At 44.0% G+C, this 25,806-nt stretch overlaps 2 protein-coding genes across 2 annotated transcripts in view; one reads left to right on the top strand and one right to left on the bottom strand.

Annotated features, from left to right (window-relative positions):
- The window catches only part of Shoc1 (shortage in chiasmata 1), an 82,362-nt gene extending 76,595 nt beyond the window's left edge, over positions 1-5,767 (top strand). The window contains exons 24-27 of the mRNA XM_051162616.1: positions 692-823; positions 1,016-1,165; positions 1,766-2,663; positions 5,667-5,767. Coding sequence (XP_051018573.1) covers positions 692-823; positions 1,016-1,165; positions 1,766-2,663; positions 5,667-5,767 — 1,281 coding nt within the window. The remainder of the gene's footprint in view (positions 1-691; positions 824-1,015; positions 1,166-1,765; positions 2,664-5,666) is intronic.
- Positions 5,768-9,619: 3,852 nt separating this feature from the next.
- Gng10 (G protein subunit gamma 10) lies at positions 9,620-16,170 on the bottom strand. Its single transcript, XM_051162594.1, has 3 exons — positions 16,033-16,170; positions 12,236-12,367; positions 9,620-9,740 (listed from the first exon to the last, which is right to left on the bottom strand). Exons 1-2 carry the CDS (start codon positions 16,111-16,113, stop codon positions 12,242-12,244), a joined length of 207 nt encoding a protein of 68 aa, XP_051018551.1. The 5' UTR covers positions 16,114-16,170; the 3' UTR covers positions 9,620-9,740; positions 12,236-12,241.
- Between the last annotated feature and the right edge of the window lie 9,636 nt (positions 16,171-25,806).

Here is a 25,806-nt window from a genome sequence, read left to right as displayed (position 1 = left end):
AATATTACCAGTGGCTTTCAAATTGCTTTCTTATATACAGGAAATATAATACTAAATAAAATTTAAAAGACTTTATAACCAAAAACCAAATGAAAGTAAAGAAAATGAATTTCAAAAAATTAGAGAATAGGATATAATATTGAAAGAAAGAAGGGCCAGGTGTGGTGGCACACACCTTTAATCCAAACACTCAGGAGGCAGAGGCATGTGGACCTCATGGTCTACAAAACAAGTTTTAGGACAGCAGGGCTACATAAAGATACTTGCTTATCTTGCTGCCTGGCAGTAGCACACCTTTAATGCCTGCATTTCGGAGGCAGATGCAGGCTGATCTCTACGAGTTCAAGGCCAGCCTGGCCTACAGAGCCAGGACAGCCAAGGCTACACAGAGAAATCTTCTCTCAAAAACAAAAACAAAAAAACAAAAATGAAACAAAACAAAACCCAAGCACCCCACCACCACCAAAAAAAGGAACCTTCTCTTTGGAAAGAAGGAAAATCGATTTGGTTAATCTCACAAATAAAAGATTTTGAGGTTTACATACACACAGTAATAAAGTATATATAAGGTGATAAGAAAAAAGTCACTACTTAGACTTTTTCAAACTATTTCTAAATGCTACATCTCACTTCCTAATGTTCTCTTGCAATCTAACATGTGAACATTTATTTATTTTTTTTTTTTTTTAAGCTTATAATTGCCCCAGGAGTGGAAGAGACTGCTTTACTGATTCGGCAGATTGCAGACCACAATTTAATGACATCAAAAAGAGACCCTCATGAGTGGCTGGATAAATCCTGGGTTGGCGTTTCACCGTCTAAGGTTGCTTTTTCTAATGTATAAGTTAGACATTCGTGAAGCAAACAGATACGAATACCTGAGTCCCTTCCTGATAGCTTTGTCCACACTCCCCAAACTGAGTTATAAATTCAATGATGAAAGTCTTAAGCTGTAGACTAAAATAGGTGACTCTCCAAAGACCACTGACTGAGGAGACACCACACTGTTTTCTAGGAAGAAATGAGCCTGCTGGACTTCCCTTGTGTTAACCCACTGGTGGCTCAGCTCATGCTGCACAGAGCTCCTTCCCTGCACTGGCTGCTGATAGCAACCCCTGCTGAGCTTCAGGAGCTCCTACCCCAGGTTCCAGACAAAGTACTGAAGGTGGGTGAGCGCCATAGGCACCTGCAATGCCCTCTTCCATTTCAGCTCCCTGTTTGCACCATAGGCGTTTCCAAATGTCTGGCTCTGGTTTTGCACGTCACATAAGAAAGAAATAATTTACTCGAGCTAACTTTCATATGGAGTTGTCATTAGCTATCAACCACAGTATACATTTTAAAAGCTATTATTGATAATCCAGTACGGTTTATCACATTTTAAGGCATTTTGAAATATCATTGTTCATAAAGGCTCAATTAGCACATGTTTATATTAGCCCTTCCAAGAACTTTTACCATAACAGGGAAGCAAGCTTTAGTGTTATTGGTGATATTTTAAAGTTATTAGCAAGGGATAGTATTCATGTAAGTTATATAACTAAAAATCCATTGTATTTTTTATGAATCTAAAACTTGTCTAAAAACAGTGTAAAATTCCATTACAAGCTGCTAAAAAACAGATGCAAATTACAATGTTCTCTCTTAATGGCATCTAATTTTCTCTTATATTATTAGTACATGGCTCAATGTAGTCTCTATGAATTTAGCTAAGTATCATCTTTATTTTCTAAGCTGTATTACATTATTATTTTTAATTTTTCAGCATTTTTGTAGCATCACTTCCTTGTTCAAGATTAGTTCTTCCTCCGTGACAAAGTCATCTCCACTTTCATCGCTTCAGGAAGATATGAATCAAACTAGTCCCTTAATTTCTCAGAGTTCAGCTCCTATCATTCCAGAGCATGATGAATCTTATCCCTGTGAAGACTCAGGGCAGACAGTGCTGGAAGGCACAAGCGCTTCTCCTCTGGAGCCAAGAGACACGCTGTACATGTTGCCATCTGTAGCCCCCCACAGCCAGAGCAGCTACTGGGAAGATGCCAGTCGTAGCCCTTTTCTAATTAATACAGAATCAAAGAAAGTGAGGTGGCACGCCTTCCCAAGCCAGAGTGACTCAGAGTCAGATGTCTTTTCTTTGGGCCTAACACAAATAAGTTGTGAACCCAAAATGTCACTGACTGATACTCAGAGCAGAGTTACTCATAATTTTGTAAATTATTCTGAAGCAAAAGGAACCAGAAATATGCAAATGTCCACCCCAGTCTTTTTACCAGAGGGCTCTCAATCCCACCTTCATTGGGACTTTAAGAAAAACAGTTGTAGAGAACAGATTCACTCATTCAAGTCAAGCTGTGGAGCAGAACAGAGTACCCACAACAAATGGTTCTCTCAGGAAGATGGCTTCTGCAGGCATCAGCCAGAGCATCTGCCGGGTGAGCTGGAAGACTTCACATACAGAAACTCAAACGCTGGGACTGGGGAGAGCTTTTGGAGAGAACTGCCACCTGCTCCCGGGTGGGATCCGTCCCCTGCTTCTGGCTCTAATGTAAATCCCAGAGGACTCGATGGCCTTAATTTCTACCAAGGAGCCGGAAACCACGTAGGACAGAGGAGGCTCCCTGTCTCTTCATCTACTTGGAGAGATTATGAAGCACCGACAGGTAACACTAAATGTGAACACAGCTACTTCCAGTTACAATCTTAAAAGCTAAAGCCAGGGCTGAAGAGATGGCCCAGCGACTAGTAGCTCTTGCAGAGGGCCCACATTCAGTTCCCAGCATCCATTTTGGGTAGCTCACGCTGCCTGTAACTCCCTGGGATCTGGCACCTGGCCTCCTTGGGCACCTGCACTCATATGCACATAACTAAAAATAATTCTAGCCGGGCAGTGGTGGTGCACGCCTTTAATCCCAGCACTCGGGAGGCAGAAGCAGGTGCAACGCTGTGAGTTTAAGGCCAGCCTGGTCTACAAAGTGAGTCCAAGACAGCCAAGGCTACACAGAGAAACCCTGTCTCAAACCCCTTAAAATAAATAAATAAAAATAATTCTAATATTTTAAAATGATAACTGCATATTCAAATTTTAATGAATGATTTGTTATAATTGACATACTTAGTGTTCTCCATTAACTTTGGGTTTGAGAGATAATCATACTTAATGCTCTAACAAATATTTCAAATTCTTGTAGTATCAAATGAACCATACAGTCAACTTAAGTTTAAAATAGTACTCAGGAGGCAGAGGCAGGCAGATCTCTGTGAGTTCAAGGCCAGCCTGGTCAACAAAGTGAGTCCAGGACAGCCAAGGCTACACAGAGAAACCCTGTCTCAAAACAAAACAAAACAAAAGTCAGGATAGATTGGTACCTGAGGAGGAACAGCACCTGAGTTTTTCCTCCAGCCTTCACATGCACACATGTGTAAAGCGCACGCACATTTACATGCAAGCACACGCACGCGCGCGCGCGCACACACACACACACACACACACACACACACACACACACACACACACACACACACTGCTAGATCCCAGATAAACCTTTTCTATGAATTAACTTTATTAGGTAAGAACTTCAATCAACTTCACTTTAAAGAATGTTTTCAACTTGTCTGAACATTTTATCATATCTTCTTTTAAAAGGGACAATTTTATTTTTTCATTTTTAGTCTTTACACCTTTGTTTCTGTATAATTTATTAAGGCATTGACCTGAACATATGGAACAAAGTGTTAAGATCTCCTAAGGCATATGAATGTAGCTTTGCCATGACAGGGAGTTGGGAGTGAGAAGAGAAATTGAAGCTTCAAAACTTCTCTTTTCAGCAGGGCATGGTGGTACATGCTTTAATCCCAGCACTTCAGAGGCAGAGGCAGCAGATAGCTATGAGTTCAAGGCCAGCCTGGTCTACAAAGTGTGTCCACGACAGCCAAGGCTACACAGAGAAACCCTGTGCCCCCCCCAAAAAAAAAGAAAAGAAAAAAAAGAAAGAAAAAGAAAAGAAAAAAGAAAGAAAAGAAATTTTTCTTTTTTTGTTTTGTTTTGGTTGGTTGGTTGGTTGAGTTTGGTTTCTTGTTTTGTTTTTGTTTTTTTCATTTTCTTTTTCTTTTTTCTTTTTCTGTTTTTCATTTTTCTGTAAGGCTGAATAAAGCCCTCTGTGTGTCTGTACGGGGCATTGTTAGTTTGGTTCCTGATGGTTAGCTCTGATTTTTGGGACAAGAATCATGCATTTACCTGACGGTGGTTTGTGCTTTGTTACAGCTGTCCCATGAGTGAACTGACCAACCCTACCCTTCTACTGTAGAGCAGTTAGACGTGTGAGCACTACAGACCACTTTCCTATATAACCCTCCCATTTTCTCCATGAGAAAATTCCAGAAAGTTTCTAATTCTGACATTTCAGTCTTCCTTGACCTGTCTCTACTGTCTGATTAGGCAGCCTCCTAACTGAGCCTGGTGCTCACTGAAGACACAGGTGGTCTGCCTGCTCTAGGAACCTGGTGCTGCCTTCTGAGTGCTGGGACAGCCACGCCCACCCAGCATTGACATGGATGCTAGAACCCAGGTCCAGACATTGCACAGCAAATGTGCATGTGATACTGGCGTATTTAATGTGCTTTTTCATGGCACACCACAGTGTCCAAATCAATGTTTAAGATATATAATTTTTCAAGTCAATATTGGTAGAGTCTTGGGAAGTTCATCCTAAGGCCTAAGATGATTTTCCACTTGTTCTGTATGCCCATACTAGTGATGTCTTTGCTATAATTACCTACTACATTGCTTTCTAAACTTATTTGTAATGGCACCTAGCTCATGAAGCTCTGACATAGTACCCCCAGGAATGCTTACTAAAGTTTCAACATTTTGCCTCCTTTTAAAAACTGATCTAGTCAATCAGCCCCCATATGGGTTAAAAATCTAGGGCATTTAGAGTTAATATCGTTTAGAGTAAGGGGAGGGGAGTTCCAGGAAAGGTCATTCCAGGTGACCTCCTGTCCTACATTAGGACTGAGGACAATTTTTCACAGGAGCAAGAACAGATTCACAGCTTACAAGCAGTAATCTTTTAAAAATGGCATACTAGAAATGCTGGGGTACTCGGCACACGGAGCACTTGCCACCAAAGCTTCTGGTCTGAAGCCAGTCCCTGGGACCTAATGATGATAGGATGCAGACACCAGAAAGTCACCTTCACACACACACCCTTCACACGCAGAAATTCATTTTTAAAATTTTAAATAAAGATGGTAGAGTAAAAGCCAAACAGCTAATAAATATAAATACATTGAACACAATATGAATAGTTTGAGTGGTACACAGAGTCAAAGAACAGAGTGTTAGGTGAGTCAATCCGAGTGAGCCTCAAACATATTCTGGTCTGTGAAGATGTGTTGGACACTTTCAGGAATTAGGAAGCCTTCCTGAACTATTTCCAGTGTTTTTATTTAAAAATATTAGAGCCAGGAGAGAGTTCAGAGATGGTACAACTTCATGGAGGAGGACAGCAGGATCTGCGACAAGGAATGGCTCACCCAATCTTTGTGTGCACTGAATTAAACAGAGCCGTGGGGTGCGGGTGCATCATGTTTATTAAAAGAAATACCTGTTTTTCATTGCTACTTATCCCAATAAAATGGTCTTCTTTCTCTCCCTTTGACAGGCTTACTGTACTCACAAGTACCACAGCCCAAAAAACGACGTCTACTGTATGAGAAAATCCCTGGCAGAATGGATGGACAAACCCGGCTGAGGTTTTTATGAAGAACAGAAAGTAGAATCTGTCATATGCCAGCTTCTACTTCCTTATGATAATTCAGTAATAAAAGTATTTAAGTTTGACTATACATCAAAGAAAATACCACTATTTCTATGTCCTCTGTGTTTCTATCATATATGCAATTTTCATAATATATATCCTGGCCTGTAACTTGTGTCTCAGTCTGTTTGTCTGACTTATCAATTAGCATAATAAGCATAAGGCCTGCAAAGTATTCTGATTTGTGTTCACTTCACAAGCCTTTTGTCTTTTTTGAAGATTGCTTTTCCACTTGTGTGTATGCATGTGGAAGCCGTGTGCACATGAGTGCAGGTGCCCTGGAAGCCTCAGCCTCTGAGGATCCTAAGTCCTCATCATTCTCTCTCTCGCTCACTTTTGTAAAAAATTAATTTTTTATTTTTAAATTGTTTTATTATTTAATTAATTTATTCAGATTACAACTCAATTGTTATCCCATCCCTTGTATCCTCCCATGCCTCCCTCCCTCCTGCTTTCACCCTATTCCCTTCCCCTTATTATTAAATTGTGTGTCTGTATGTTGGTATGTGCACATTAAGCCTGTGGAATCCAAAAGAGGCATCTGAGCCCCTGGATGTTTGTGAGCCACCTGATGTGGTACTAGGAACCACACGTCCTTTCAGCACCACACCCCATCAGCCTTCCGGTTAGAGTCAGGAAGTGAGGATCACACCACAGACAAGGGCAGCACTGAAGCCAGAGACGTTCCATACTGTTTTCCCCAAACTAATTAGAGAGAGGAAGAAGAAATGTATGAAATGTATGCAACCTTTTTTTTTTTTTTTTTTTTTTTTTTTGTACTTTTGAGACAGGATTTCCCTGTGTAGCCCTGGCTTTCCAGGAACTCGCTTTATAGATCAGGCTGGCCTCGAACTCACAGAGATCCTCCTGCCTCTGCCTCCTGAGTGCTGGGATTAAAGGCGTGCCCCTGTGTGCCTGGCAAGAGCTCCCGTACTTAATATACAAAATATCCCTTCAAACTGGAGGAAAAAGAAACCTAATAGAATAAGTGAAATGCCTGAACCGATATTTCTAAGAACTTGTAAAGATTCAGGACCCGGCGCTTTGCTGTTTGTCACACAGATGTATTGTCTGTTACATCCATCCCCGTTCTCACCTATCATATTGACAAAAATGTTGAGAACTCAGATTCCCAGGGTCAGCATGTAAGAGAAGACTGCTTTCCTGTGTTGTCTGAACAACCTTCCAGAACCTATGTGAGGCAACTGCTAATAAAATGTAAAATGACTGTAGAGTTTGACTCAGTAATTGTCTTACTAAGAATTCATCTTAAACAAGTATTAACTATCACTGAAACCTATTGTAAGTACAACGTCTAATAGGTAAAGATTATAGACAACTTGTAACTAGGAGAGAGGACTAAGTAAACATTTTAGAGTATAGAATATCATGAAACTATTATGAAGAAAATAAGTGTGCTCTGACCATAGTGAAAATGGAACTGAGCTCAGATGGGTTTTCAGTTCCTATCGTGCAGAGAGTTCCATGCAAGGCATGTGTTAATATAATCCCCTATTGATGTAATTGATATATTTAAGGAAAAAGTAATATGGTGAGTATATCTAGTTCCCTCTGAGAAATTTAACAAAATTCTGCGTTCATTTGTTTTTTTTTTAGTTTGCATACAAATAGGTTTGCCACTTTCATAACTTGTTTTCAATTTGCAAAAATTGCATTGTTTAGTTCAGCAGCTTCCGAGGCAGTCTCACTAACCTGGTATGGTAGTTTTCATCCTCCATGTTTGAGAAAAGAGAGAACAAAGACCGAATTTCCTCAGGTAACTTTCCAGCCGAGGGTCCTTTCTTTAGACCCCTTGACAGTGAGTTGCACTGGCAGATTTCCTGTGTTACGACACCAGCCCAACAGGTGTCATCTTGTCCCCATACACTGCTGAGTCTGACTTGCTTACATTTAGGACACGTATATCTGTGATGGCTGTCGTCTCCCTCAACCATCTTACGTAGTGTTGCAGAGGAGAAAGTGGATGCACATGTAGTGATGTAAATGGTCTCAGGTGTTGGTGGGAAACAGACTTGTGAGAGAACAGCTGTGGTTTGTCCCCTAGAAGAGGACCCACCTCTTGTGGGGGCGTGGTCTTTGCCAACTGATAAACACCCTAGTACAGACTCTGAGAGGGGATGTGTGTGTGCGTCCCCCAAAACAAAAGATTGGGCTTTTTTGGTCTTGGCATCATTTCCTATTATTTGGCTGTTCATTGCTCAGCTTCGAGACTCTCCTAGGGAGAAACACTCCAGAGAACATTTCGAGGTTCTGGGTTCTGGCTGCTGCTGCTGCTGAAATCACCTTGGCTGAATTGTCGGTTTGCTATTTAATGGGTCTGCTGAAATCCTGACTACGAAGATTGGAATTGCTCCAAGGAACTGAGTCTAAAAAGGTCTACTTCTGTCCCCATTAACCTCTTTTCTCTCCTGTCTAGGGTAGGTGTGTTAGAAGGCAGGTCTAAGCATTAAAGAACCCCAAATAAATAGATTTGAAAAAGTTCAACGCCTACATCCAGAAATGTCATCTGCCTCTGGTTTCCTCACTCTGCACTGGCTCAAGGCTTAGCTCAGTCTGGAGTTTGTCTTTTTGCTCACTCCATAGGACCGGGCTGGTGGGCCTTTCAGGCCAGCTCCCTGTCCAGGACCCCTGGCCAAGAGTTTTGTTTTTAATGGAAATTTGGAGTCCTTATTAAAATTCTTGTTAATTGCGATGAAGAAGAGAACATATATAATGCTAATAGTAGGAAATAAAAAGAAACAAAAGCAATTGATAGTATAAAATTACAGACAAGATTAAGCCGACAATAGAAACATTAAAAGGACACCCATGTTATGATTAGTTTGGAATCCAATGGCTGGGATTATGGGAGGTCTCAGCTAATGGCTTTCCTTTTCTCCACTCTGATCTGACCGATGTTTCTGTATTCCTCCTTACTCACTCATGGTGAAGGCCATGCAGAGCTGTGGCTGGTGATTGAGGCCTGCTTTTCATGTTACACTTAGACCTACTTCTGGGGACATTGACAAACTCAACCCCAAGTCCCACACTCTGCATGCACCGCTCTCCCTCAGCAGCACACAGAGCCTCGGGATCCCAAAAGACAAAGCAAACACAAAAACCCTGATGTCGTGGAAAATGATGAATAGGCAAAAATTTTATTTGCAAGCTCTTCAAAGATTATTACAAACACAAACGTTCTTTCTGAAAGTGTTCCCAGTTAAATCAAAGGCACGTCACCCCAATAAAATACTTGTGACATGAATACTTTTAGGTTATTATTTTCATATTTTGTTTTTAACCAGTTGCAATATTCTGAAAGTAGGTCACATTTTAAACATTTGTAAAAGGCATAAGCACATTTTTAAAAAGCTTCAAACACAATTATAAATTGTAAGTACAGGAACTACAGAAGGATCTAACCACTTCACACAGGAGGGGCACCCTCACGAGACATCAAGCTTTCAGTTTGCTAAGGAGCAGCGCCCAAGTTACTGTCAAAGTGAGACCATTTGCTCATTGAGAAATGGAAAGCTGTCCTTTACAAAACCAGGTTGTCAATCATTATCCCAATTTTATATTTTGTGTCATTTAGTAATTATAAATTCTTATGAACAAACTTTATTAGAGTATAAAAATGTTAAGAAAATTACAAATACTCAGTTTTTGAAGATAAAATATTTCCCTCCTAAAATGCAAACACCCAGTAAATAGGACATGCCTGTATCCCAGGCAGAGTGGCGCGGGCTCCGCGTGGAAGAGAGGAGTCTTAGTAAAGTTGGGGGTGAGATTAAAAAAAAAAAAAAGATTTCTATAGCGTTTTGGCTTTGGGACCAGGCTCTTGAAAACTGTCTTCTCAGGAGTTGTCGCAGTCATCTGTCACCATGTGCACAAAGGCTTCCTCAGCCAACGGCTTCCCTGTTGGAGAGAATTTGGTTGGTTTTCACATTAGTAAGATTTACTTGCGGCTGGGCATGGTGGCGCACGCCTTTAATCCCAGCACTTGGGAGGCAGAGGCAGGGGGATCACTGACTTCAAGGCTAGCCTGGTCTACAAAGTGAGTCTAGGACAGCCAAGGCTACACAAAGAAACCCTGTCTCGAAAAACCAACCAACCAACCAAAAGATTTACTTGTAAAGTGACTTACTATTTCACAGGACACCTAATATTCATAAAGTATAAAATAATACATGAATACAATGAAATATGTAAGCCAAGTCCTTGGACAAACAGCAGTCATGATGATGCTTTGTAAAAGGAGAAGTGATGTGTCATGTAAGACAATTATTTTAGCAGCCCAATGCACTGCTCCCTTTACTATAGAAATTATGCTGACAGTAGAACCAGCTCCTCAGCTAAATGTGACAATTTCCCTTCACAAGTATGTGAAAAATCAAATCAGTTACAGAATTTGAAATATGTTGGTCCCAGGAGTAATAATCCTTGTCATCTTGTAAAAATATGGAAATATATATACATGCCTTCCACGCGCCGGGCAGCTGAGCTACACTACCAATCCTTTATTTATTTTCAGATAGTCGTACTGCATTAGCTAGGTTGCCCTTCAACTCCCCTAGTTTTAATTTCTTTATAAAGTTCTTAGGTTGGTGGGCAGGCAAAGGCTGGAGGCTGCTTGATTCATAACGTTTTCACCATATCCTACACAAAAGCCATAGCGCGAAATGGAAACGCGGAGGTACAAGTGAGAAGCAATTCTTCCAATTCTTCCTCTTTGATACCAAAGCAGCCGAGGGAGGGGGGAGGAAAGGCGGGAGGGCACAACCTGAGCATGCGCACACTAGCAGCTAGCTCCGCCTGTCCTGCGTGGTCTCATTATGAATGACAGGATCTATACTTCTAAAATTGTTTTAATGAAGAGGATTCTTTGATCAGTCTTCCCAGAAACTGAAGTGTTTGTAGCACCGCAGCTTGCGGGAGGTGCTGAAGGAACCACTGGTTTTGTTGTCAGGAGCCGGGAGGCAGCCACTGGGTTCAGTGTCCTTACTCAGAACACCAGGGGCCATGAAGCTAATTATTTCAAGGTCCATCTACAAAGAACGCCTGAGAGTCTGCTGACTGTTCAGAAGAATGCGTCACACAGTCCTCCCATGACGTGCTATTATTTTCATGTCAACAAATATGCGAACAAAATGTTTTTCTGACGCTGGCTTGCCAGGGCGAACAGTTCCAGAAGTCTACAGCTCTTGGCTGTGTTTGACTACCATTTCATTCCGACTCTGTTGGGGTGGGGTAACTTCTGGATTAAGCCCTTTAAAATCTGGGAGTTTGGGTTGTAGTTTTCTTGTTTGTTTGTTTGTTTGTTTGTTCCAACTGTGAGCTGCCTTCTGTTGCATCCTCCTCCCTCTCACTCCTGGTCTCGCTTGTGACTATTCCCTGCTGTGAATTCTTGGTTATAAGGTTCCTGTTTCCATTTCTGGCCCTGGCCCCCTCTCATTGTTTCCCCTTTTCCCTTTTAGTATTACTATCTCTGCGAGCTCTAAATGCTGACTTCTTGTGCAGTTGGTTATGTTAAGTTTTTTGGTTTGTTTGTTTGTTTGTTTTGTTGGTTTTTCAAGACAGGGTTTATGTTTTTAGCTCCTGAGGTTATGCTTCTTTCCATAGAAATACATATGATTTTCATTTTTCCCTAATGGATTTAAACTTCATTTTTACTTACCATAAATCATTTAAAAATGTTTCAAAATGTAGAAATGTAAGACTGTAAGACCTTAATGCAAAACAGACTCATGCCATTCTAATTAATAAATCACAAGAAAGGTATCTTCAGCTTAAAACTTCACACACACACACACACACCAGTAGCTACATTTTATTTTTCATTGACACAGAGATATGTGCCAGGTAGTGGTGGTGGGCACCTGTTTTCCCAGCACTAGGGAAGCAGAGGCACGCAGATTCCTTTAGTTAGAGGCCAGCCTGGTCTACAGAGCAATTTCTAGGATAGCCAGGGCTACACAGAGAAACCCTGTCTCCAAACAAACAAACAAACAAACAAACCACCCAGATGTTTAGGGAGCATTTAGGGAGAAACCATAGACCAAGGTGGACAAGTTAGTCTTTAGTCCCAAAAGATGCAAGTCAGTTGGTAACACCAAAGAGCAAATCAAAACCCTGGGTCAGAGGGGAATTCATGTCAAGAAATACTGCCAATCAGCTCAGTTAAAGAGCTCATGCGCACAAGACGACAGCATGTCACAGATGGTGACAAAAAGAACAAAGGTTCTCTTAGCTAGACCCCCTGGACCCACCGGCATGGAAACTATAGCCCAGACTCACCCAGCAGGCATCAGCAGCATTTTGGCAGTCTTTTTTCACCCTCTGTTGCCCAAATCCTTTGGGAAGCTCCCTGAAAACACTATGGCCCCAAGCCGATACGGTGCATCCTAACTCACCAGTCTTCAAAGTAAAGCACAGGATCTGGGCTCCCGGAAGGGGTTGCTTCCAGCTGGAACACCAAGCAGCAGGGCGTCCTTACAGGCATTCTGCATGCAGTACTGCTGCAGCTCTGCAGCTGCCTGAGAGACCTGAGGCAAAGCACAGTGTGACCCTCTGCTCATGGTCAGGCCCCGCAGCCTATCAGCTCTGCGCAGTTACTTACTCCCTCTTGGAAAGACTGTACCGTTGGGTTTAAGATACTTTTGGACTGCTTTAACAAAGGGGACACTCCAACTTCGATCTGTTTAAAGTTCCCAGTACAAATATGTAAAACTTGTGCTGATAATCTAAACTTGCCATGTGAACAAGGATGGAGCTTTGTCCAGTCTGTGCCAAGCAAGTGACAGAGTTATTTTATGCTTCCAGAAAGCACAGCTTGCTGGTTCAGAATGTGTTCTCTGAGGATGAAGGTAGGGCTTAGTGACAGAATGCTTGCCACACACGACAGTTGGCGCCTAGCACAATACACAGAACAGGAACAACACTACTGATAATAATGATCACTTTCATAATAAATAAATAAACAAACCCAGGGCTGTTATGTATTAGCCATGGTTTGAGTTTGTCCTCCAATGGCTTACATGTTGAAATTTAATCTCCTCTGTGATGGATGGAAATGTGTTTATGTATTTTATGTCTATGAATGTTTTGTCTGCCTGTACATCTGCACCCCAGAAGAGGGCACTGGATTCTGAGACACCAGTTGTGAGCCACTGTGGATGCTGGAAATTGAACTCAGGACCCTGGGGAAGAATAGCCAGTGCTCTTAACTTCCGAGGCGTCTCTCCAGGCCCAAGAGGGTAGAAACCTAAACCATTTTGTAGGGTGTTTGCTTCAAGGCTCATCTTTGGGAGGAGTTTGGAATTAAAGTCGTCAGGGTGGGGGCCCCCATGACTAAATACTGGAGGCTCCATCTGAAGGAGGCCAAGGAGACAGCCACAGGCATGCATGCACCCTGCCTCCCACGATGAAATGCCCTGTGCTTCCTTGGGAATCGGCCAGCTGAAAGGGCACCAGCAAATGCAACCCCTCTGGACCGCGGACTCTTCAGAACCATAAGCTAAGATAAACTTGTGTTCTTTATGTTATGTAAGAACTCTGGTTCTTAGCTACTGGTGACAGAAAAGAGACTAATACTATTATGTTGCATCTACTTAGTGTATGCTTACAGTTGCCACCAAGTTTTGAAAGGCCTTGGGGATTTGCTGTTAGTGCTAAAATTTTTAATTGGTAGTACATAAAATACAGTATAACCTGTCTAACATTTAAACTAAATTTTCCCATCAATTGAAACTTGATGTTTTTACACTAATTATAATTGGAAATAATGGTTTTATGCAAATTACTAATGTTTAAAGAAATACAAACCCAATCATGCCTGCCCTTACTGTGCGTCAGAGAACTAGGTGAACTCTACATGTAGTGGGTGGGTAGGTGACGCTCAGGACCCCTGGAGAAAGGAGACTAGCCAGACCCCAGCATAAAGAATGTGGTGTTAAAGGCAAAGTAAGGGGTGTGCAGAGAAAACAAACGAGGTCAGTCAGTCCCCTCAGCATTGTCTAGGGAGAGGCTCTGGCTGGCAGAGAACAAAGCTCGGACTCTGTAAGCTGTGCCCTGCAGTGGCTTATCTGAGTCACCAACTCCAGAGGATGTGTGCATGTGCCTGTGTACGTGTGATCATCCACAACCCTTTCTCGAGTGTACATATGAGTCTCTTCCCTCAATAATGCCCACAGGGTGAGCAGGCATTTAATTCAGTTTTCCTTCCAGGCCTGATGCCCAACAATACGGAAAACTTTCAACAACTCTAGTTTTAGTTCCCTGTGTTCGCTCCTCAGACCACCTTATTATTCTTCGCCCATAGCTCAGTAGATCCTGCCTACACCGGTAACTACTCCACTTGGGAAGGTGAGGGGCCTGCATCCCGGGTGAAGCTTTCATTCTCTTGCGCTGAGCTCACAATGACCACTAGGTGTCGCTGCTCCCCGTATGTCCTCACCATCACGGATGCTGATTGCTGCCTGCCTTGGCCTCTGACCCTCATCCCTGCTTTCTGGCACACCTCCTGCTCACCCGCTATCTGGCTCAAACTCCATTCACTTTCTGCCCTCAAATCACTTGGTGGTCAGATGCCAACGAGGAGAAAGGACTCACAAGCGGTACAGGCCTCCTATCTCATAGTGTCTAGGGTGTAACTGCTCAGGCCAGACAGCTCCACTGTGGCCAGCAAGCACTTCCTCCTCCCTTTACTAGTTCCCGTTCCATTGCCCTAGAAGAAAGCTCAGCGTCCGGTTTCATAACCCTGCACCAAGACCTGTAATCCACAATCAGGGGGACTCTACACCCGTCTTCATCTCGTTTCTTCCTGTCCTTACAGATGTCACCCCCAAACCCTTGTCCCCTCTACACTCACCTTGCCTCTGTTTTTTTTTTTAATTCCTTGACAAAATAAAACAACAAAATAATCTTTCCTATCAACCCCAACCCCTTTTCATTTTCGAACTAAAAAAGGAAGTTATTTCCTCTTTAAAACTAGGTGTTTTGTTTTTTGGTTTTTTTTTTAACCTGTCTGGCCTCCTACAAAAGTCCAGCGTCTACTTCCACGACACGTTATTGACACATCTCTGTACTCCACGCATCTGTCCCTTTTACCTTGTAAACCTGGTTGTCTGAAATAAATCCGTTTATTGGTTAGTTTGTTTACCGTATCCACCTGATCCTGTAGTCTCTGGAGTAGCGCCAGGTTAAGGCACTACTGAGGAAACCGACCAGTGTAGCTATCTGCGAATCACACTAGCTGCCAAACACAGTGTGGAGACACTGGCTGTGCTCGTGAGCCTTCATTTCTATTTTATCTCATGGGTGTTTTGCCTGCATGTCTGTCTGTGCTCCATGCCTGGTGCCCGAGGAGGCCAGAATAGGGCATCGGCCCCTTGACACAGTTACGGACGGTTGTGAGCCACCGTGTGTGCTGGGAATTGACCCTGGGTGCTCTAGAACAGCAGCCAGGGCTCACTCTGCTGCCCGCCATCTCCCTCTCCCTCCCTCCCTTCCTCTCCCCCTCCCCACCCCCTCCCTCTCCTTCCCTCCCTCCCCCTCCTTCTCCCTCTCTCCCCCTCCCTCCCTCCACCCCTCCTCTTGACAACAATCCTCTCACCTTTGTCTTTTGAATTGTCCCTGGTGGCCAGCTACAAGTTCTGCTCTTTGTCTATTTCACGCTCATATATTTTAATGACCGTTTTCGGCCTTGTGCTGTGGGCTGTCCACACAGCGAAATCTCTCCTGGATATCTCTGTAAAATCCGCAGATGCAAAATGGAACCCATTCCCCTCTCCCTCCTGATCCCTCTGCTTGAACGAGTCAGGCCCCAGCATCCTTCCCCGCCTCACTCGCTCTCCTACGTTCATTCAGTGGCCTCCCTCCCCATCTCTCAACAGCATCCTCCTGCAGCGGGGTGGGTCAGGCAGAGTCCGGCCGCCAGCGTGTCACAGGCCTGGTGTGGACACGCCCACGGGGCCCTCGGACCTGGGCCACATCCCGGGCCAGGCTGCGTCGGCGGAAGCACCCGTGGGGGCTTCCAGCGTGGCCTGGGGACCGGACCTGGGGCCGCCCCGCATCCACGCGCGGATCGCGAGCACCCGAGGCCCCGGCGCGCACCCGGCCCGGCAGCCGCCACTTCCGGCGGGCCTCGCCTCTGTCCGCCGTTCCCGTGGCGGCCGAGCTGGCGCCGGGGTCCGGTCGGACGGCCGCTCACCTTGATCCGCTCCACGCCCGCCTCCAGCTTGAGCTGCTCCACCAGGCGCTGCAGGGCGCTCACGCTGGCCCCGGAAGACATGGCGGCTGAAGCTGTGAGCTGCGGGCCGGGCTGGGCGGATCCGCGGCCGAGCGGGGTGCCGCCCCGGGGCGGGGTAGCCAATGAGCCCGCCCCGCTGTCCCCGCGCTGGGGTCCTGAGCTGACCAGCCACGGTCGCCGCTGCCTCCGAACAAACCTAGGTGGCGCCTGCGCTGCTAAGGGGAGGGCACTGTAGGATTCCGTGAAAGAACAGGTCAGACCTTCAAGGAAATCCTGCGGTTGGTCTAATACCGAACAAAAGCACAGCAGCCCTTTTCCCCCAACTATGACCATTGTTTCCAGTGCTGAATTTCCGGATTTTTGTGTTTTGTTTTGTTTTTTAGTGTGCACATTCGTTTTACAAAACTGAGATCATTACGTAAAAACCTGAGGGGTTTTGTTTTATTTTGTTTTTACCCGCACTATATAATGACTATTCCGCCATTCTTGTATGCCACGTCGTTATCTTGTCAGCACACACTAACCTGGATAATGCAGAAAGGCAGTATCGGTGGGCTTACTAAACTTAAAAGCCCAGAGACTTCAAAGCAGTGGATTTAATTATTTAAAAATAGCTGCAAGGCTCAAATTCTCGTCTGGCTCTGCCCTGAGTGTTGTCCTTGTCGTCAACGTAGATGCACTTAGTGCTGCAAAGAAAACCCTTGCTTCCTTTTAACTCTGCCTAGACAACCCAGAACCCAAAATACCGCATTCTTGCGGTTATGGGTGAGCGGGTGGACTCCCAAAATGGGTCTCTCTGGCTTGTATTGAACACTAGCCTTCTCTTAAACCAATGGCTACTTAAAAAGGATTTGTTGCTGACGTACCCAGCTTCCCAGCTGTTGAGTCTTCTCTGGACCCAAGAGCCACCCAGGCCAAGGCCAAGGTCACACACAAAAATACAACCACAGTCTCTATTCAGTGAGATTTTTTTTTCCCACTCTCACTCCCTTCAAATTGAGACAGAATTGATAATCCCAACTCTGGAGTTTCTTCTGGGGTCATCTGAGGTCTTTATGGCCACTACATCGCAGGTCAGCTCCCGCCACCCCAATCCCTGGTTACTGATTCTATAGCAGGTACTAATCGGAAGGGCTGGCCTCAATAAAACTCCCAGCATAATAACCTCCATCCGGAGTCTGGTTTCCTGAAGAACCCAAAACTAAGACACCCGGTGTAGGCTTTGAAATTTTGTTTTGTTTTTGTTTTTCGAGACAGGGTTTCTCTGTGTGGCCTTGGCTGTCCTGGACTCACCTTGTAGACCAGTCTGGCCTCGAACTCACAGTGATCCGCCTGCCTCTGCCTCCCGAGTGCTGGGATTAAAGGTGTGCACCACCACGCCCGACTGGCTTTGAACTTTTCTAAACCTACTTTCTTTGGGGTTCTTTAATGCTTATTCCTCCCTTCCAACCCCACTACCCTAGTTAGGAGAGAAAAGGTTCATGGGAACAGGAGAAGTAGACCTTTTGAGACTCAGTTCTTGGAGTGATTCCACTGGCATAGTCGGCAGAATTCCAGCCGACCCGTTAAACAACAAAGCAGCAATTCAACAAAAGTGACTGCAAACACAGCCACTGGAACCCAGAGCAGCAACCTGAGCCCCAAACCTCAAAGCGTTTGCTGGAGCGGTTCTCTGTAGGTGCCTCTCGAAGTGGAGTGATGAATGGCCAGGACCAAAAAGCCCTGCCTCTTGTTTTGGGAATATATATATATAAGTGTGTGTGTGTGTGTGTGTGTGTGTGTGTGTGTGTGGTGTATGTGTGTGTGTGTGTGTGTGTGTGTGTGTCCATACTAGGATGTCTGTCAGTTGGAAAAGACCATGCCCCCACAAGAGGTGGTTCCTCTTCCAATGGACAAACATCACCTGTTCTCTCACAAGTCTGTTTCCAGTGGAAAAACACCGCACACCCTCACACAAGTCTGTTTCACATCCCACATTTGGGATCAAAACAAAGACATGTTTACATCCACTGTAACCCAGTCAAATAACAGAGTGAAAAGTGATTTTTTCTGAAGGAAAATTGAGATACTGTTTTTTAAAAATTAAGACAAAATTCATTTTGGCTATTGCATTACACAACTAGATCATAATTTATCAGCTATCCCATTACTTAATATCACAATAAGTATACAACTTGTGCTTTCTGTTCCACTTCCTAGGCAGCATGCCAAAAGAAGAAATGATGGATCAGAGTATCAATATTTATGCCAAACATGGTAGCACAGGTCTGTGATCCCGTGAGTTCATTGGCTGAGGCTGGAGTCACTACTTACTGAGTGACTGAGTTCAAAGATAATGTGGGCTAGGAAACTGCCCCCTGCCACCTCTCCCTCCCTCCCTGCCCCCTTTCTTCTCCTCCTCCTCTTTCTCCTTCTCCTTCTTCTTCTTTTCCCCAAGGTAGTTTCTTTGTGTAACCCTGGCTGTCCTAGAACTTGCTTTGTAGACTAGGCTGGCCTAGAACTCAGAGATCCACCTGCCTCTGCCTCCCAAGTGCTGGGATTAAAAGTGTTTGCCACCATGCCCAGCAATCATCTTTCATTAAAAAAAACAAAAAAAGATATGAACATTTTAAACTATCTCTCTTTTTTTTTTTTTTTTTGGTTTTTCGAGACAGGGTTTCTCTGTGTAGCCTTGGCCATCCTGGACTCACTTTGTAGACCAGGCTGGCCTCGAACTCACAGCGATCCGCCTGCCTCTGCCTCCCGAGTGCTGGGATTAAAGGCGTGCGCCACCACGCCCGGCTCCTAATCTCTTACAACGATGTGTAACTATTTTCTCACTGAAAGATGAGTGACTGTTTTTATGCCACAATTATACGCAACCTGCATTGCTGTTTCTTTATCTAAAACAGTGGTTCTCAACCTTCCTAATGGGGCAACCCTTTAATACAACTCCTTATGTTGTGGTGACTCCCAACCACAAAATTATTTTTGTTGCTACTTCATAAGTGTAATTTTGCTACCGTTATGAATAATAATATAAATACATTTTGAAATGGTCTTAGATGACTCCTGTGAAAGGGTTGTACCACTCCCAAAAAGGTTGCAACCAACAAAGTTGAGAACTGCTGATCTAAAAGATGAAAAACTTTTTTTTCCCTTTAATGCCTTGAAATTAAATGTCTTATATTCTTATAGTATTTTTCAAATGTGTGTGTATATTTTCCTGTATTTCTGCACATGCATAAGGCCATAGGATCCCCCTAGAGCTAGAATTACAGGCTACTGTGAGCCACCTGGTGTGGGACCTGGGAATCAACCTTGGGAACTCAAGAGCAGCAAGTGCTGATCCATTTCTCCAGCCCCATCCCACATTCCCCCTGTGTGCTTTGTGCCCATGGGCTTTGAGACAGTAAGCCTATGTGGTGAAAGCAGCTGTCTTACACGTCTGAGAGCCCTCTCTACCTACAAGCTTCTTCAGGACAGAGACATATATCAGAGCAAAGAGATGGAAATACAAAATTGATAAAGGACAGAATAGAATGGCTGTATGTTAAAAGGCATAGAACTCAGTAGAGTGAAGGATACAAGGCTTCAGGAGGCCTGGACCTTCAATACATGCTATGTAGACAGCTAGGAGGAAAAGGAAAAACATCCCAGTGTGGAGGAGAGAAGGAAGCCATGCACACACCAGAGAGGGTAAGTGAAACAAGCGGAGTGCTTTGGTCAATAACAGAAGCCCCGAAGCTGCTTAAAATCATAGAAAACTTTTTTTAAAAGACTGGTTTTGTCATTTTGGTGGAAGGAGTGGCTGGATAAAACTGTGAGGGCAGGAATGGAGTAGGGGCGTGTCAGAAGATTAAATTAATAGTATTTCACAGTGGCTGTGAAATGTGAAGGAAAGAGGGCAGAGGGTTCTGCTGCAGAAGCCAGGGCAGAGGCTGGCTTTCGAAACCAAGAGACATCCGTAGACTGAAGATGAACAGGCAAGAATAATGAAATGAAGGGCACTGCTGTCTGAGGCCCTCTAAGCTACTGACAATGTTTACCACCAAGATGTTCATGGGAGACATCAGCACAGCACTTACCACCAAGTCAATGATACTTGAACCAAAGGCTTTGGGGTTGCCAGGGTAACATGATGCCACACTGTGTGTCAGCCAGGAGGCGGGAAGGTCTAGCCTGGGCCCTGGATCATGACTGCTCCTGACTGCCTCAGGGTTACTTCATTGGCAACGGTCTGATTTTGGGAAAAGCAGCTGACTGGGCATAAAGGCCCTTGATGACCCATGGTCAAGAGGGCTGTCCCCTAAGAGGAAGGCACACCATCTGTCTGTCTGTGTGGTGCTTGGACTTCAACATTCCCTAATCTCCATTTCTCCATTCCCTAATCAAACAAGGAGGGATCTACAGGGACATGGCCTTACACTGACCTGAGGCCCTACAACTGCTGCCAATCTTCTAATCCTTTTAAAAACAAAGGTGCTGGTTAAAATGCATTAACTATGTATGCCTTAAAAATAGCCACAGCATTTCTCATGTGCAAGCAATCCATCTACTTCCAACCCATGTAAATTATGCATGCTCACCTACATTATAGTTCTATGAATCCAGTAATTTATACCATAGAACCTTAAAGCCTGGTTATTTAAAAAGGTCTCATCATACAGGTGAGGAAACCAGAGAAGTTAGATAATTTGGTTATTAATAACTAGGTTCTAAGGTTTGGCTTTGCCCCATACTTATGTGAAGTCATCACATTTTGTCAGCCAGCCTAACTGTAATTCATGCAGACTTGGCTTGTCTCGGTGTCTCTGGTGCACAGACCATATTGGGGTCAACATTCCACAGTAGCTAGATCCAAGTTTGACGTGTAATGTCCGCAGAACTTTCAAGTGTCCAGTTTACCCTGTTTCAACAATCATCTATGTAGCCCTGGCTGTCCTGGAACTTGCTATTTAGACCGGGCTGGCCTCAAACTCAGAGATCTGCCTGCCTCTGCCTACCGAGTGCTGGGATTAATGGTGTACGCCACCACACCCAGCCCAGTAGTCCCTTGTGTAACAGCAGCTGAATGTTAGCAAGCAGGAGGCTTCCAGCCAGCCAGCATTTCCAGGGTGTGAGTGTTAAACATCCTTCCTATCCCTTCCCCCAAAACAAGCCAAAAGGAAACAAACTGATATCGCTAAACATAAATGCAAGAGAACTGAACTAGTTAATTCTCCATGCTTTTTTAGGGTGTTTTTTGTTTGTTTTGGTTTTTTTCATGTAATGTTTAAAGAATCCCACAAGGTTCAGATTCCGAGCAGATCTGATGTATGCTGTAAGGCTGCAATTTACTTTTGAAAATCCTTTTCTCATACATTACATTCCCTCCTCCTATCCCCACCAACCCTCCCTCCCCAACACTCACCCACCTCCCCCAGATCCCCTGCTCCTCCATTTCCCTTCAGAAAAGAGCAGGCCTCCCAGTGCTATCAACTGAACACAGCATGACAAGTTACAGTAAGACCAGGCTCAAAACCTTGTGTCAAGGTTGGAGGAGGCAACCCAGTAGGAGGAAAACGGTCCCAAGAGCAGGCACAAGAAGTCAGAGACATGCCCAGTCCCACTGGTAAGAGTTGCACAAAAAACCCAAGTTACCAACCATACCATGTATGCAGAGGACCTAGCACAGACCGGCGCAGGCTTGTGACTGCCACTTCAGTCTGTGAGCTCCTATGAGCCCTGCTTAGTTGATTCTGTGGGAGTGGTGTCCTCAAGCCCTCAGGCCCCCACAGTTCTTCCCCTTCCTCCTCTGCGGGGTTTCCCAAGCCCTAAGGAGAGGGAACTGATGGAGAGCTGCAATTTGTGTGGCTCTCTGCATCTGCTCCCATCAGCTGCCGGAAGAAGCCTCTCTGATGACAACCAGGCTAGACACTGATCATTAAGTATAGCAGAGTATCACTGGGAATCATTTTATTGACTTCCTCTCCTTATCCCAGGTCTCTGGGCTACCCAGCCTCCAGTTCCTGGTCATCCAGGCAGTATCGGGGCATGGGCTCAAACCAGTCATTGGTTGGCCACGCCCACAGTTCTGTGCCTCCACATACTTTGCAGGCAGGAGAGGACTGTAGCTTGAACACTTTGTGGCTGGGTTGGCGTCCCATTCCCACCACTGGGAGTTGTCTGGTTAGAGCAAATGGCTGGTTCAGCCTCCCCGGATCCTCCATCACTAGTCCTCGCTAAGGTCACCCTTGAGAAATCCTGGGAAATTTCTTTTGCACTATGTTTCAGCAATGGCCTTGCCCAAATGCCCTACAATTCCAGTTGTCTCTCCACAACATGAAAAATCTACTCTCTTTCCCCTTCCCAGGGAGATCTGAGCATGCCCCTTGAGCCCTCCTTGTTACTTAGCGCGTCTGGGTCTGTGGAGTGTAGCGTGGTTATCATTTATGAAACAGCTGATATCTATCCACTTACAAGTTAGAACATACCATGTTTCTTTTGGGGGCTGGATTACCTCAGGATCATTTTTTTCCTAATTCCACCCACTTGCCTACAGATTTCTTGGTGGTGTGAAGTTTTTAACAACTGAGTAATACTCTATTGTGTAAATGTACCACATTCTCTTTCTCCATTCTTTGGATGAGGACATCTAGGTTACTCCCATTTCTAGCTATTACAAATCAATCTGCTATAAACATAGTTGAGCAAGTATCTTTGTGGTAGAATGGAGCATCCTTTGGCATGTGCCCAAGAGTGGTATAGTCGGCTCTTGAGTTAGGTCCAGTTCCCAATTTTCTCAGGAGCCACCATGTTGATTTCCATAGTGACTGTACAAGTTTGCACTCTCACCAATAATGAAAAACAAGTTCCTCTTGCTCCACATGCTTGCCAGCATGTGCCATCTCTTCTGTTTTTTATCTTAACCATTCTGGCAGGTGTAAGATGGAATCTCAGAGTTTTGATTTGCATTTCCCTGATGGCTAAGGATGTTAAACAGTTAAGTGTTTCTCAGCCATTTTGAGAATCCTGTTATGAACTGTTTAACTCTGAACCCCATTTGGACTGGCTTTGTAGACCAGGCTGGCCTCGCACTAACAGCGATCCACCTGCCTCTGCCTCCTGAGTGCTGGGTTAGAGGGTGCACCACCACGCCCGGCTTCTGTACCCTCTTTTAAAATTGGACTATTTGGTTTGTTAATGTCTAGTTTCCTGAGTTCTTTCTGTATTTTGCGTATCAGCCCTCTGTCAGATATGGAGTTGAAGATTTTTCCATTCTGTAGCTGCCATTCTGTCCTACTGACAGTGTCCTTTGCCTTGCCGAAGCTTTGCAGTGCCATGAGGTCCCATCTACTGTTTATCTAGCGCCTGCACTATTGCTCAAAGCTGTCTCCTGAGCCAATGTGTTTCAAGGCTGTTGCCCACATTCTCCTCTATCAGGTTCAGTGTATCTGGTTTTACGTTTAGGTCTTTGATCCACTTGGACTTCATTTTGTGCATGGTGACAGTATTTATCTATTTGCATTCTTTCATATGTAGACATCTAGTTAGACCAGCACACTTTAAGGTATTTGTCTCTGGCTTCTTTACCAAAAATCAGTTGTCCATAGGTGTGTGGATTTCTTTTTTGGGGGGAGGTATGGGGAGAGTTTGAGACAGGGTTTCTCTGTGTAGCCTTGGTTGGTCTAGAGGTGTGTAAATTTATGTCTGGGTCAATTGGATTCCATTGATAAATGTGTCCATTTTTACACCAACACCATACACTTTTTACTACTATAGCTCTATGGTAGAGCTTGTAATCAGGGATGGTGATACCTCTAGAAGTTCTAGTATTGTTCAGTCTTGTTTTAGCTATGTTGGCTTTTGTGTTTCAGTATGAAGTTGAGTATTGTTCTTTCAAGGTCTGTAAAGCATTCTGTTGGGAACTGCATTCAATCTGTAGATTGCTTTTGTAGGAATGGCCATTTTTGCTATGTTGATCCTGCTGATCAATTAAAGACTACAACTTATAAACTGGAGAACTCATAATATACCAATGAAGAAAGGACTAATAACAGGTCTATTATGAAGATATTTATATGAATAAAATCCAAAGGGCAATTTTGCAGGTTTCAATTACATGAGTAGGCAGTAATGAACATCTATGTTGAACAACCAACCCATACTTCCTACACTAACGGAGCTGTAAGGGCCTCTAGTCTTCGGATGTTTCTAAAATGGAGAGATTTTATTTTGGTGAAAGATGGGCAGAGTGCACTCAGGTATGGTGGCTGTGGCAAGCAATGGCCTTTCCTTCATCCCGAGAATCTGAAGCACAGTGAACCGAGGGGAGAAGAAAGCCCCTGCCTTTCTGTCGGAGTCCACCTCGATTCATGCAACGACCAGGCCCAAACTCCCTCATGAGCCATCAGTGGACAATTCCAGATATGGAATGCAGTAATAATAATAAAAAAAAAGACAGACAAAAGAATTATCCAAAGATACATCACGTCTTCATTGGCTGGACATCTTTTGCCATTTTCCCCACACTCACACACAAATGTGCTGGTTAGTTTCTATTGTCAACCAGATATGACTTAACATTAACTGGGAACAGAGCCTCACTAAGGGTGGCCTGTGAATATGTCTGGGGGATTGTCTTGATAATTAAGGGATGTAGGAAGCCCCAGGCAAGTACAGGCAGCACCACTCCTGAGCAAGGAAATGCTGAACATAATAGGCAAAGATACATATAATCTGTCCTTGCTCTTGTGGGTATGATATTACTAAGCTGCTTGAGTTCCAGCCTTTCACCAAAATGAGTGAGTGTAACTTGGAACTGGAAGCTAAAGAAAACCTTTCCTGCCTTATGCTGCTTTTTGTCAGGTTGTTTCTCACAGTAACAGAAATGAACCTAGAAAACCAGGCAATCAGAGACTTTTTGGAAAATGCCGAGGTACACTATTATTAGTGTTTCTTTCTGGTCTTTATTATATGACACAAATTTGTTCTTTGATAATAAATGAGCACCATGTGCTATGCTTCTCCATAACCCTAAAAATGGACACATCAACATTTCCACTAACACTTACAGAACTCTTAAAAAAAAAAAAAAAAATATATATATATATATATATATATATCTCATTTCAGAAGCCCAGAGCTGTAGAGAGCCCTCCTGACAGCCTGGTCAAATTCTAGTTTTGTAATTAGCAACTGACACTCACTCAAGTCTTCTGGCTGCTTGGCAAGGATGAAACTCTGCGTATGTCATTTATTTGGACTGAGCTTTGTGTGCATGTTTGTGTGTTTGCAGATGCACACAAGTGTGTGTGTGTGTGTACACCAGAGGACAAGCTTGGTTTTCATTTTTCAGGTGCTGTCCACCTTCTTCTCTTGTTGGAATATGCCACCGTGGCCTGGCGTAATTTACATGAGATCAGGGCTGAGGGCAAAGTCAGTTCCCACTGTTTGCAAGGAAGCCTTTACCACCTGAGCTATCCAGTTGAGCTGAGCTTTCAAAAGGACTAATTTACTTCACTTAGAAATAAATCCTGCATTTCTACCATGCTACACTAATCTTTTAAAAGTATATAGCACAAAGGCAGTATGTTAGTCTTTATAAATCCTACCAGGCAGCGTCACGTATCATAACCATTTTATTAATATGAAGCAGTAGGGTAAATCTTTAACAGGAGTACTGTATATGACTGTATTTGGTATTTGGTATCAGGTTTGAGTCAGTCAATTCTGTTATTTACTTTTACTTCCATAAGTATGAAAACCACGTTG

Source organism: Acomys russatus, chromosome 2 (genome assembly GCF_903995435.1).
Source record: "Acomys russatus chromosome 2, mAcoRus1.1, whole genome shotgun sequence".
In the NCBI taxonomy this organism is placed as follows: domain Eukaryota; kingdom Metazoa; phylum Chordata; class Mammalia; order Rodentia; family Muridae; genus Acomys; species Acomys russatus.
Note: the sequence above shows the minus strand (reverse complement) of the source record. Positions and strands in the feature narration are given on the sequence as shown.

Coding starts and splice junctions, on each gene's coding strand:
- Gng10 (XM_051162594.1), bottom strand. CDS start 16,113: ATGTCTTCCGGGGCCAGCGTGAGCGCCCTGCAGCGCCTGGTGGAGCAG. Junction 12,368..16,032: donor CGGGCGTGGAGCGGATCAAG/GTGAGCGGCCGT, acceptor GCTTTGCCTCAG/GTCTCTCAGGCAGCTGCAGA.